Consider the following 10,899-nt stretch of genomic DNA (forward strand, 5'->3'; position numbering starts at 1 on the left):
TATGGGTGGAGTGTACAAAACTGTTTGTACAAAGGAGTTTGTTAGACAAAACAACATCTATAAATAGAGACACAACATCTACATCTACTGTTGATCATTCCTGTTGGTTAATTAATTTGCTTTGCATACACCCCTTTGATTTATATAAATTATAATAGGGTAAATCAAATATGTACAATATGGTCCTTTATACAGGCAGTTGTGCGAGGAGGGTGGGTGGATGCGGTAACAGGGATATGGGTGGAGTGTACAAAACTGTTTGTACAAAGGAGTTTGTTAGACAAAACAACATCTATAAATAGAGACACAACACAACAGCTGCATCTACTGTTGATCATTCCTGTTGGTTAATTAATTTGCTTTGCATTCAGTTCCCTTTAAACTATAAAAAATTCATTGTTGGGCTATATATAATAGTTTACTAATGACTTAGAGACCTTTATGAAAGATGAGTAACAAGGATTTAAACGCAACGGCAGCATTTCAAGATCTTTTGAAAACACTATGTTTATCAGAGTTTCCGTGTGGGATTGGATCTTGGGTGAGTGTTGTGACATTATTTTTAATTTGACTGATGTTTTTATTCATGCTTATGTGTTTCTAATTATTAAATTTCATTCAGAAAACTAGGTATCTCAGTGTTGCATAATATCCCAGGGTTATTATATTTTTAACATTTTTGCAGAGAAATCCTAAAGACAAATTTGCCGAGGGTCAATATTCAATAACTATGAAAGGTAAGGTGCATGTATTCATTTTTCATGTTCATTGAGAGGGCCAAATCAAATATCTTGATGAGTGGCAAGACATTGCTCTTTGTCAGATAACCAGTGTCGTGGTATCAGATTGTTTACTAATGTTTCTATTTTCATGAAATTGAGTTGCAGTTACTTACTAAGATGTTAAATCAATTCGACAATATTTGAAAATGCTTTGGGTTACATAGTTGCACGTAGGGGAGGCTATATGTCATACAGATGTGAGACTTAAGCGATCCAAAAATAGGCAATTTTTATATTTAACATCCTAATTATTTTTGACATACTCATTCATCTATCATGTTATTTTCTAGATTACGGTGTCCAGCATGAAAAAATGGAAGTTTTGCAAGAATATTTACACTCAGGAACATGGGATGTTGACACAAGTTGGAGTGAGGAGGCAGCAAGTTTGCGACAGCTTGCTGTTTCTGAACCATGGAAGATAAACAAAAAGTTCATTTGGCATTATTTTAAAACTTTGAGATTGATCGATAAAGAGGTAGGATGACGCATGTATTGGTTTTATCTCAAATGCAATGAATGAAACAAATATTAAACTAATCACTTTATAATAATATAAACACTATCCAATCTTTTTTTCTATAGTTATATTTTTATATCTATTGTTATGTTATTAGTTAAATTATTAGAAGTGAGTTAGATTCTCTGGCATCACATGATTTCATTAGCAAGAATAGCATTTGAATTTTTAATAACTTGATGGCAGTATAAAGTAAATATGATAAATCATATTTTTCACTATTTACAAGTATAATTTTCCATGTTATGCAATATGAATATATTTTGAATGAAATAATAATTTTATAATTTTACTATTCCTATAGATAGTGGATCTTGATCCTGCAATGAAAAACTTGGTCAATCTTGAAGAACTTACTCTTAGTGTTAATAAACTGGAGAAAATATTGTCTGACAGACTTCCTCCCAAGATTAAGGTAACAAATTAATAATGAAACCAAAACATTTATCACAAACGCTACAAACCAGTCGATTTGAATAAAAGTGCAATAATAATAATATTTTCGATATATATTCAAATGCATTCCTAAATATGAACTTCTTTAAAAAGAGATTTCACACAGTAAAACAAAAGATACGAAATATAGATTAGTTCAATTTCGGCAAATCAATTAGTCTTAGCTGTCGAATGAATAACTTTTATCACATGATTATTAAAACAAACTTTCTTTTTTAGGTCCTTGAGCTGTGTTATAACAAACTGCAAACGGTATCTTCTATATGCAAACATCCACCAGCATTGTTACATCTTGGCCTCTCATACAACTTGTTAGCAAGTACTCAAGAATACAAATATTTTACTGCTGAATTTTGGTAATAAGGGTATTTTCTTTTTATTATTTATTTGAAGCAATAATCTTCATCCAGCAATAGTTCAATAGTATATGAACAATTATAATTGTTTTTCTAATTTTCAAATATGATTATATCAATATTTAAATTATGATTTTTTTACAAAATGTGATTCAAGAGTGTCAGTGCATCCTAACACAAATCTATTTCTGCAACATTTTACCTGACCATGGTCTGTTTACTTTACTTTGAGTGATCTTATTAATCAAAATTCTCGATTGAAAAATCACATCATTACTTAAAATAATTTTTAGGCCTTCACTCATGTCTCTGGATCTAAGTTATAATAATTTGATTGAATTGGTTGAACTTGTGGAAAAGCTTTCAACTCTACCTAAATTGCAAAATCTAGTTTTGCTCGGTAATCCATTATCAGTGAGTATAGAAACAGCAAGTATTGATATACTGGGGCTCCCGAAGTATGCGAATCAAGATGGCGGACATCGGAATGTAATATGTGTACTAGGTTAGGGTTAGGCCATAATTTTAGGTATAAATACTACGGGAGGCTCTTGGCTAGTCTTCGAACTGATAATAGGACTAAAATAAGGAAAATTGGAAAAAAATTATCGCCTAACCCTAACCTGTTACCCATGTTACGTTCCGATGTCCGCCATCTTGGTTCACATACTTCGGGAGCACCGATATACTTTTATAAGGATTAAATATAAGATATTTTGTCATGAAAAATGTTGTAAATTTTTAATATATTGTTGCAAATGATGACATTAATCAATAAAAATGAATTTTATTTTACATCTTCTTAGTCATGGATTTATATGTTCGTTCATTACTTGCTTTGTTGCACATACAACTGTAGATTGACCCTACTGCAAAAATCCCATTCTTATTAATATTATTTCCACTAAATCTATTCATCTAGTTCATCGCTTCATGACTGTTCTAATTTTTAGTGATATTGTTCCACACAGCTTATACCAGGATATCGTGGGCATGTCATAGATGCAATAAGAAATTTAATGATATTTGATGACACTCATGTATCTGCTGATGAAAAGCATCATTTCAAGGGATTAGGGAAGAAAAAAGAATTGATATTGGATGAAGCACAACTTGTGATTTCAATCGCCGATTTGAAAGGAATTCCCATGCCAGAGGAACTCAAGGTCTTATGCTGTTTAGTATTTTAACAAATTGAAATGATTGGATTAGAACTTGACTTTATTGCACAAAAAAGATCAATCTTTTTTAACACGATTGATCTAGTAATTTGGATTCTGTTTTCAATAAGTATTTACAGTCATCAAATATTGCGAGAATATTTCAGATATTTTTCTAATATTTATATACCACTTCAATTATTGTTATACTAAATTTGCTTTATCTCAGGAAGATGATGAAAGACCTGAATTTCCAGTGATAACAACGACGTATTTTGTTAAATATGAAATGCTACTTGAAGAAGACGAAGTTAGAAAGGGAACTGCAGGTAGCAATTGTATTCATCTGAGTTATTCCTGAATTCATTTCGTCATCATCACTGTGCAACACTGGAAGAAAATTCATATATCTGGGTAGTTTCGAAAGTTAATAAAATATAGGATAGGATTTTCATATTTATCTTCGGGGAGAGAAAAGTTGGGACAGCTTTTTCATATTGCGTATTGTGTCTTCTCGTTCGGTTACCAGTCCATGTCGGGTATGGGATTAGTTAGTCAGTTATTTGTTTTAGATACATGGCTGTAACCAACGAGCAACTAGTCCAGCAATGTTCTTGCACCTGCCACCTCATGCAGGGTAATCAAGGGTGCGATGGCAGTATTCCTAACCCTTAGAAAGGTGCGCCACACTGTCAATGGTAATTTGAATTGAAATGTTGACAGGCACCCTATTTGGTCAGCTTGGAGACAATGGTAGGTATAATACCTTGTGATCTCAAATAATTTAATTAAATCTTCATCATTTCATGCTCTATTAACCAGGGTGTATGAGAACTTATTTATCTTTAGAACTATTTATAACTATTCTCGAAGAAACTCTAACCATAAAATGAATTTGAATGCTGGATAATTTTACATACAAATTTATACAGATGACATACAAAGAATGACCAGTGTATCATGGCATCCTGATACTGATATACCAGAAGAAAATGAGAATGAAGAGGATGTTTTAACTCAAAGTAGTAAAAGAATGATTACAACATACAAAACTCAGTCATTAGAATGGGATGAAGAAGGAATTCATATTGGATACAAGTAAGCTGGAGATACACCGACAGTTATGGATATAAAAAATCCCTATACGTCACCATACACAGCATTTTATCATATACATCAAAATAGCGCTTCATATTAATTATACCTTGATAAACGAGCTTTTCACAAGACTCATATTACCAACAATTTTTGTTTATTTTTGCAAGAAATCTCCATGTCACTGATGAACTTGTTGGATTACGAGATTTTCTGAAGGAGGGGATTAAATTTGTTATATTGCAAGAAAAAGTTCATCACTGGCCTGCAACGCCCATAGAAGATGATGGTGAATCACCTCTTACACCTGATCCAAAGAAGAACAAAAAAGATGGTGGAAAAGATACACCAGCAAAGAAAGGTAAAGATGCAAAAGGGAAAGACAAGGTATATTTTTGTTTTATTGTATGTGCTTTATCTAGTTTATTTTATTCAGAACAATACTTTTAAGAAGACATCACGTCTCTTTCATTTGTTCTCAGGGTGGCAAAGGGGGGAGTGCTAAAGATAAAGGTAAAAAGAAGACTGGCAAAGATTCTAGCGCTGATATGAAAAGTGATCCTCCCATTATTACAGAAATAGGAAGCTATGTTATCCCTCTAAACTCTTTTGTGGAAGGTGAATCAGAATTCAAGAAGACATGCCATTGTGGTGGAGGTCCTATGCCTGCTGTCACAATTGATGAGAGTGCAACACCAGCCATAGTAAGTTATAACACTTTGTTCTTTTTCTGAGTCATTCTATATTACCAATGATTCCAAGCGTTACATATGCTTGTTAATTTACAATACTTTTTCTTGTTACCGCCATTTACTTTGATGAGTTGGCTTGTTTTCCTCGGATTGAAATAATTTTTTATCTGTTGTGTATTCTAAGTATTTATGATGATTCCACCTCCGAAGCATTTCACCCCAGCACTTGCAGTGTCTTCCTGCAATCTTATTTAAACAGTGGCAAACATTTTCGACCGTGAATACATCGTTTTTAACGCCTGAATATATTTAGAATCCAAATAACTATCAATTCCATAATGCAATAACGCTGTGATATTAGTATACTGTTTTCGCACTGCATTCCTGCCACCGTTCCCATGGTTACCGGCACATAGGTGCTTAGAGTCGTTTTTTTTGTTTTTCTGTGTATCTGGCGTCTCCTGGATTCAGGTCGTCTCGATTTTTTCTTTTTTCTTATATTCTTTCAATCATTGTTTGACTCTTTCATTGTCTTTTAATTACTGCTAGACTTTAGCACAGGTATGGCCGCTCGATAACCAGTATTGGTTTCTACAATTCCTCTCACCCTGAATTTTTTCGTTTTTGCTTTTTTTTACATTCTGTATTCATTTAGTGCAGGGGTTCGCGAACCCCCAGGCGTTATTGAGAAGATTTCCAGGGGTACTTGGACGGCAGTCGAGTTTTTGTGTGTTGCTGTTTTTTAATATCCTTTAATACTACAAGAGGTAAATGCGTGTTGATTGAAACTAGATGCCAATTGAAACGTAGATTTTCTCTGATGCGTTGTTGTGATTGTGACGCAACAATGTGAAATTCACGGTTTTGCAGGCAAACTGTGAAATCTCAAAAGACAGCGTGCTGCGAGCATTGGAGAAAGTGATTATGCTTATTAAAACTTGGGAGAGATTTTAAGAATTCATTAGGTAGGCGGAGGACATAGGCAATAATACAAACACGAAGATTCAATTTAGTTACATCTGGTCAATAAATTGTTGTTTCAACAAATCGTTTGTTTATATATCACAACTTTGTTCGATGTCTGATTACCGGGGGTTCGCGTTGATTGTTTCGTGACTCGGGGGGTACTTGACAGGAAAAATGTTGAGAACCCCTGATTTAGTGTATTTCACGCATGGTGAAAAAATAAACTACTGATTACATATATTAATTGCTTAATTTTCATCATCAGCGGCATTCACCACAATTTTATGGTGAAATATATGTTGCTGAGCTGTCCATTTATAATACAGCAATTATTCACTGATCGTTATGTATACATCTAATGAATATGGCCTTGATTGTACATTTGAAACTTGCTGATGAATATTCAACGATATTTTATGGTCAACTGAATATTCATTTCTTCTGTTTTATTTTATCAAAAGCCAAAAGTAGATGCTACCAAATCGACACCTGGAAAAGGAAAGAAATCACCATCACCAGATAGAAATACCAAATCTCGCAAAGGATCAGCTGGAAAAAAAGGAGCGAGTAGAGGAGCAGACAAAAATAGGCCACCATCTAATACGTCAGAAAACAGCGAAGATGAAAGAATGAAACTACCTCCTCCTATCACATTGTCTGTTGATATTGAACTAATAAGATGGAAAACAGCAGCAGATAGTATGAAACAACTTTGAGATTTTTCTCTCGTTTGTTTGTTATCGATGCACTTATATATTATTTCTTTATACTTTATTGCCAAAACATATTTTAAAATAATATATACTTCCATCCATGAGGCCAAAATAAGCATATTTGTCTTTTTATTATTTGCTTGCAACTCATCCAATAATCCTCATCTTAATTGTGAAAAGAATGACATTTTGATTGAAACTTTCCATCATGATATTGTCATGCACTGCCAGCATGTTTAGGAGCAGAAGCTATCAAACACTATTTCATGAGATTGACAGCATCTTGAAAATTGAACCTTATTCATTCACTCACTCCATGGGAAGATGGTGTTAGAATATATTAACAATAAGTTTCATTCTTAAATTCACCCACTTGTGGAAAACTTAAGACTGCAGGCACAAATATATGGCAAAGAGACTTGATTAAAGGGACGCTTCCAATATTTTCCGTTGGGCAACTGCGGATGATGCAAAAACGATTATGATCACCTCCAGCATTTCCAAATGACACAGATTACTTTTCATTTTACATTTGTCTGGCTATAAAATTCGAAACAGTCGCACAAAATATGGCTCAGAAATGCAAAACGATTTGTATTGAATACTAAAGCAAGATTATAACAATGTTTCACACCTTTTCAAATATTATATCTACGGTACATTTGTTATTAAAACGAGTCACACAAATACAGACAGTAAATGAGACTATAAAACTTGGTGAGAATTCCCTTGGTGTAAGGGAAACGTACAGACAGAAACACCTTATGGCACCAACAAAATGTGTAAATAAGTGCATGCTCAACAACAGAAAATTACAGGTGAATATTATTCTGTATAATACAATGAAATTAAATTTAAACCGTGGAAATTTCATATGAAAAATACAAGCCTGGTGTAAGCATCTATTCATCAAAGGGAAAAAACCATATTGTGATACACATGATAATCATGAGTAAATCAAAAGGACACCCCTCTTTCTATTAATTCCAACTGGATTTATTCGAAATTCAACAATCCAGTTTCATTTTGCACCATAATTATAGTATTAAAGACTGGATATCTTCACTGAATATATATATGTAAACAATAATGCAATATTGGCTCGATGCCATATAGAGCGGCTTGAGATTCTGGTAATTTCTTAACAAAAGCAATACAAGGTAACACAAGCCGATTTTAAAATAGATACCATAAAACTAAATTACATTCATGCATATAGAAACCATGAAAAAGTACTAATAGAGATGATGATTTCAGCCAAATGGTAGGCCGACTTAAAGTTTCATCACAGTAAAAGCTTTGCATGTCATGATGACATGATTTTAGTCCGTAAAATAACATCAATACTTTCATCTATATTTTTAAAACCATCTTTGAGCAAATGATCAGCATCTGTCAGATGTTCATATGAAGATGGTCCTGTTCCAACAGCTACACAAGCTACTCCATTGTCATGGGCACAGGTAATGTCTTTTGGAGAATCACCAATAATAATCATGTCCTGGGATAGGACCTGCTGTCCGATCAAATTAGAATAACGTTTCTTGGCGAATGGTACCAATTTGCTCCGGACTTCATGATCAGATCCAAATGCACCCAACAATTCTTTTTTACCATTACTTGACTCAACCTCAAATAGACTAATGTCAATAGAAGCACATTCAAGTTTTATTCTTGCATCCTCTACAATGTTACCTAAAAACAATATGATGCTCAATCATGTTATCACAGCCGTAATCACTTTGATAATGCAGTAAAAAGTAGTTTCAAAAATAGGTATTGCATCAAAATGACGAACATATCCCTGGTATATTAAAAAATCCTAATATATCTTGGTTCATTATCCAATACAGAACAGTTATCATATTGAAGATATCATATTAAAAATTTGCAAAATTATCCAGACACTATAGTGTATAGACAACTTATTATTATCATATTTCATTAATCATTATGCTCATAAGTCATAACTTACTTGCTGGTTCTTTACACCAGAACTAATTAGGTATATCATTAAATATTCAATTGCTTGTGAAAGGAGTACTAAGTCAGAAGAAATAATACTGAGATCAGTTGATAAATTGACTAAATGATTAATCAGAAATAACCAAGGTAAAGTATAATAGAGATAATCTTACATACTGCATAAGCATAACAATTCCAACTGAATACAAATTAAAACTGGAACCTACTGGTAAAACAAAAATTCACCTGTCAGCAATGCCAACCTCACATCTTCAATCTGTGATAATCTTTGTAATAGTTTATGTACATTTGGTAATGCTGACCAAGAATAGCTGAAAACAAAAAATCATAACGGTTTTGTATTCGTTTACTCAAATATCCACTGCAATTTAATTTTATAACTTACTTTCCCTCAGCAATGCCCGTTCGCATGAACTCTGGTAAAATCCGCAGAGTTTCAATAACTCTTTCCTCATAGTCAGTAGTGTTGTCTTCTGTTATTCCATTCCCTTGCAATACATCTCTTATGATAGAGCGATCTGTTCCACCTGTTAGACAGTAGAGTACAATACAATTCATTATGTTTTGAAGAAACTATATGTTAAAGCATCTTTGATTGCCTGGTCATGTAATTTATAGGATCAAAAAAACAGGGTCTGTGAAACACATCATCTATCAATGTATAAATTTATTTCGATTATGGAAGATGAATATGATGAAAATAAAAGCATACCAGTTCTGCTTTGCGCAATGTAAGTTAGACAGTAAATGTAATTGTACAATTTAAGTCCCAATTTTGGATGATTTCTAAAATATATGCATTTACACTGACCAGACTTGTTTTGAGGATTTAGTTGGTGAAGATGAAAGTTGATGTGGTTGAATCCAACACATATAATTATGATGCGAGAGATATAATGATTTCACTGTCTTACTTTTATTAATACTACAATAAACAAATTTGCCATGTAGTCCCAGTATGAAATTATATAGTGTCAATTATAAATTGAAACCAAAATGAATATTTATGCTGTATTAGCAGACTAGCAACATAGAGGCAAGTCGAATTAAATAAAAGTTCAGACAAAAAAATTCACTTTCGTTGGTGACATGGTTTGATGGTTGGAATATTGAGCAGAAAATTCGTACCACACATGAACTTATAACTGAATTAAGCAATTAAATACCTGCAAAAGAAATTGCATTCCTTTTTATACTCTTCCCGAATGCCTCCGACAATGCACGTGCCATTGGGTGACCATTTACAGAGTCCTTGTAATGCGATTTTGTCAAGGTGCCATCAATATCAAACAAGAGCAATCTTGGTATTTTATCTTTCATTTTTATCGTTGTCGTAGCAAACTCCCTGTAATAACGATGTCTAACTGCGGGTAAAAACCACGAAAAAATCATTTTTTGCATCATCCGATTTGCTTCTACCTTGCAGCGATTAACCGACGAATACGGCTGGAAATGTATTAATGTAACTGTAAACAAATCATTGCGCAATCTACGGCTTGACGTAGGTGGCGAAAATCATGTCGGAATAGTTATTGTCTCACCTTTCTACGCTTTTCTCACTGATAACAATTGACTACTACACTGGCAACTCAATCAAGGCAACTAAGTTTATTTTTCTATTGAAAAATCAATCGGTGATAGTAATGAGAATATTCTCATTGGTGATAGTGATTTGGAAAAATAGGACCTGGGTGCAAAACTCCGCGCGCAAGCTGTTTATCTCTTCTGCTACTAAATTTAATATTCCTAGCGATACCGGTATTCAAGAAAAACGCCAATGTTCTAATTTCCTTTGACGAAGTTTGTATAAACATTTATTCTATTGACCGTATTATAAGTAGGACATTTTAGACTTGCATGGCGGATTAGATCTTTAGTTTATTTAATTGAGCGTGCACGAAAGTAGGTGATTGTGAACGTTATCTCCAATGCCAAAATGAAGTTTGTTACAGATCTGCAAAGTTTATGGAAATAAAATGCCGAAGGCGTTCTTTTTCCTGCTTTTTTATTGGACGAAAGTAAACGCATAAAAACGCCCACATATTTAAACTGGTCAGAAGCCGAGTGTCTAAAATCACGTCTGAAGTCGTGCTGCGGTTTATATATTAGTTATGCCGAATATAACCTTAGTCTGTTGTCCCTGAATTACAATCAATCAATCAAGTTTATTTTT

The 10,899-nt window shown here is 33.4% G+C and overlaps 2 protein-coding genes across 2 annotated transcripts; one reads left to right on the top strand and one right to left on the bottom strand.

Annotated features, from left to right (window-relative positions):
* Nucleotides 1–353: 353 nt before the first annotated feature.
* On the top strand, nucleotides 354–7,174 carry LOC120326775 (leucine-rich repeat-containing protein 43-like). Its single transcript, XM_039393121.2, has 12 exons — nucleotides 354–541; nucleotides 686–737; nucleotides 1,073–1,260; nucleotides 1,607–1,717; nucleotides 1,978–2,114; nucleotides 2,408–2,528; nucleotides 3,086–3,280; nucleotides 3,504–3,603; nucleotides 4,207–4,372; nucleotides 4,540–4,756; nucleotides 4,852–5,073; nucleotides 6,489–7,174. The coding sequence occupies exons 1-12, from the start codon at nucleotides 449–451 to the stop codon at nucleotides 6,741–6,743; spliced, it is 1,857 nt and encodes a 618-aa protein (XP_039249055.2). The 5' UTR covers nucleotides 354–448; the 3' UTR covers nucleotides 6,744–7,174.
* A 140-nt stretch (nucleotides 7,175–7,314) lies between these two features.
* On the bottom strand, nucleotides 7,315–10,447 carry LOC120326790 (uncharacterized). The gene is made up of 4 exons (XM_039393138.2): nucleotides 9,893–10,447; nucleotides 9,112–9,253; nucleotides 8,952–9,037; nucleotides 7,315–8,435 (listed from the first exon to the last, which is right to left on the bottom strand). Exons 1-4 carry the CDS (start codon nucleotides 10,128–10,130, stop codon nucleotides 8,047–8,049), a joined length of 855 nt encoding a protein of 284 aa, XP_039249072.2. The 5' UTR covers nucleotides 10,131–10,447; the 3' UTR covers nucleotides 7,315–8,046.
* Between the last annotated feature and the right edge of the window lie 452 nt (nucleotides 10,448–10,899).

This window comes from Styela clava, chromosome 4 (genome assembly GCF_964204865.1).
Source record: "Styela clava chromosome 4, kaStyClav1.hap1.2, whole genome shotgun sequence".
Taxonomy (NCBI): domain Eukaryota; kingdom Metazoa; phylum Chordata; class Ascidiacea; order Stolidobranchia; family Styelidae; genus Styela; species Styela clava.

Coding starts and splice junctions, on each gene's coding strand:
- LOC120326775 (XM_039393121.2), top strand. CDS start 449: ATGAGTAACAAGGATTTAAACGCAACGGCAGCATTTCAAGATCTTTTG. Junction 1,261..1,606: donor TGAGATTGATCGATAAAGAG/GTAGGATGACGC, acceptor CTATTCCTATAG/ATAGTGGATCTTGATCCTGC. Junction 4,757..4,851: donor ATGCAAAAGGGAAAGACAAG/GTATATTTTTGT, acceptor ATTTGTTCTCAG/GGTGGCAAAGGGGGGAGTGC.
- LOC120326790 (XM_039393138.2), bottom strand. CDS start 10,130: ATGATGCAAAAAATGATTTTTTCGTGGTTTTTACCCGCAGTTAGACAT. Junction 9,254..9,892: donor GAATGCAATTTCTTTTGCAG/GTATTTAATTGC, acceptor ACTGTCTAACAG/GTGGAACAGATCGCTCTATC. Junction 8,436..8,951: donor GAGGTTGGCATTGCTGACAG/GTGAATTTTTGT, acceptor TATTGTTTTTAG/GTAACATTGTAGAGGATGCA.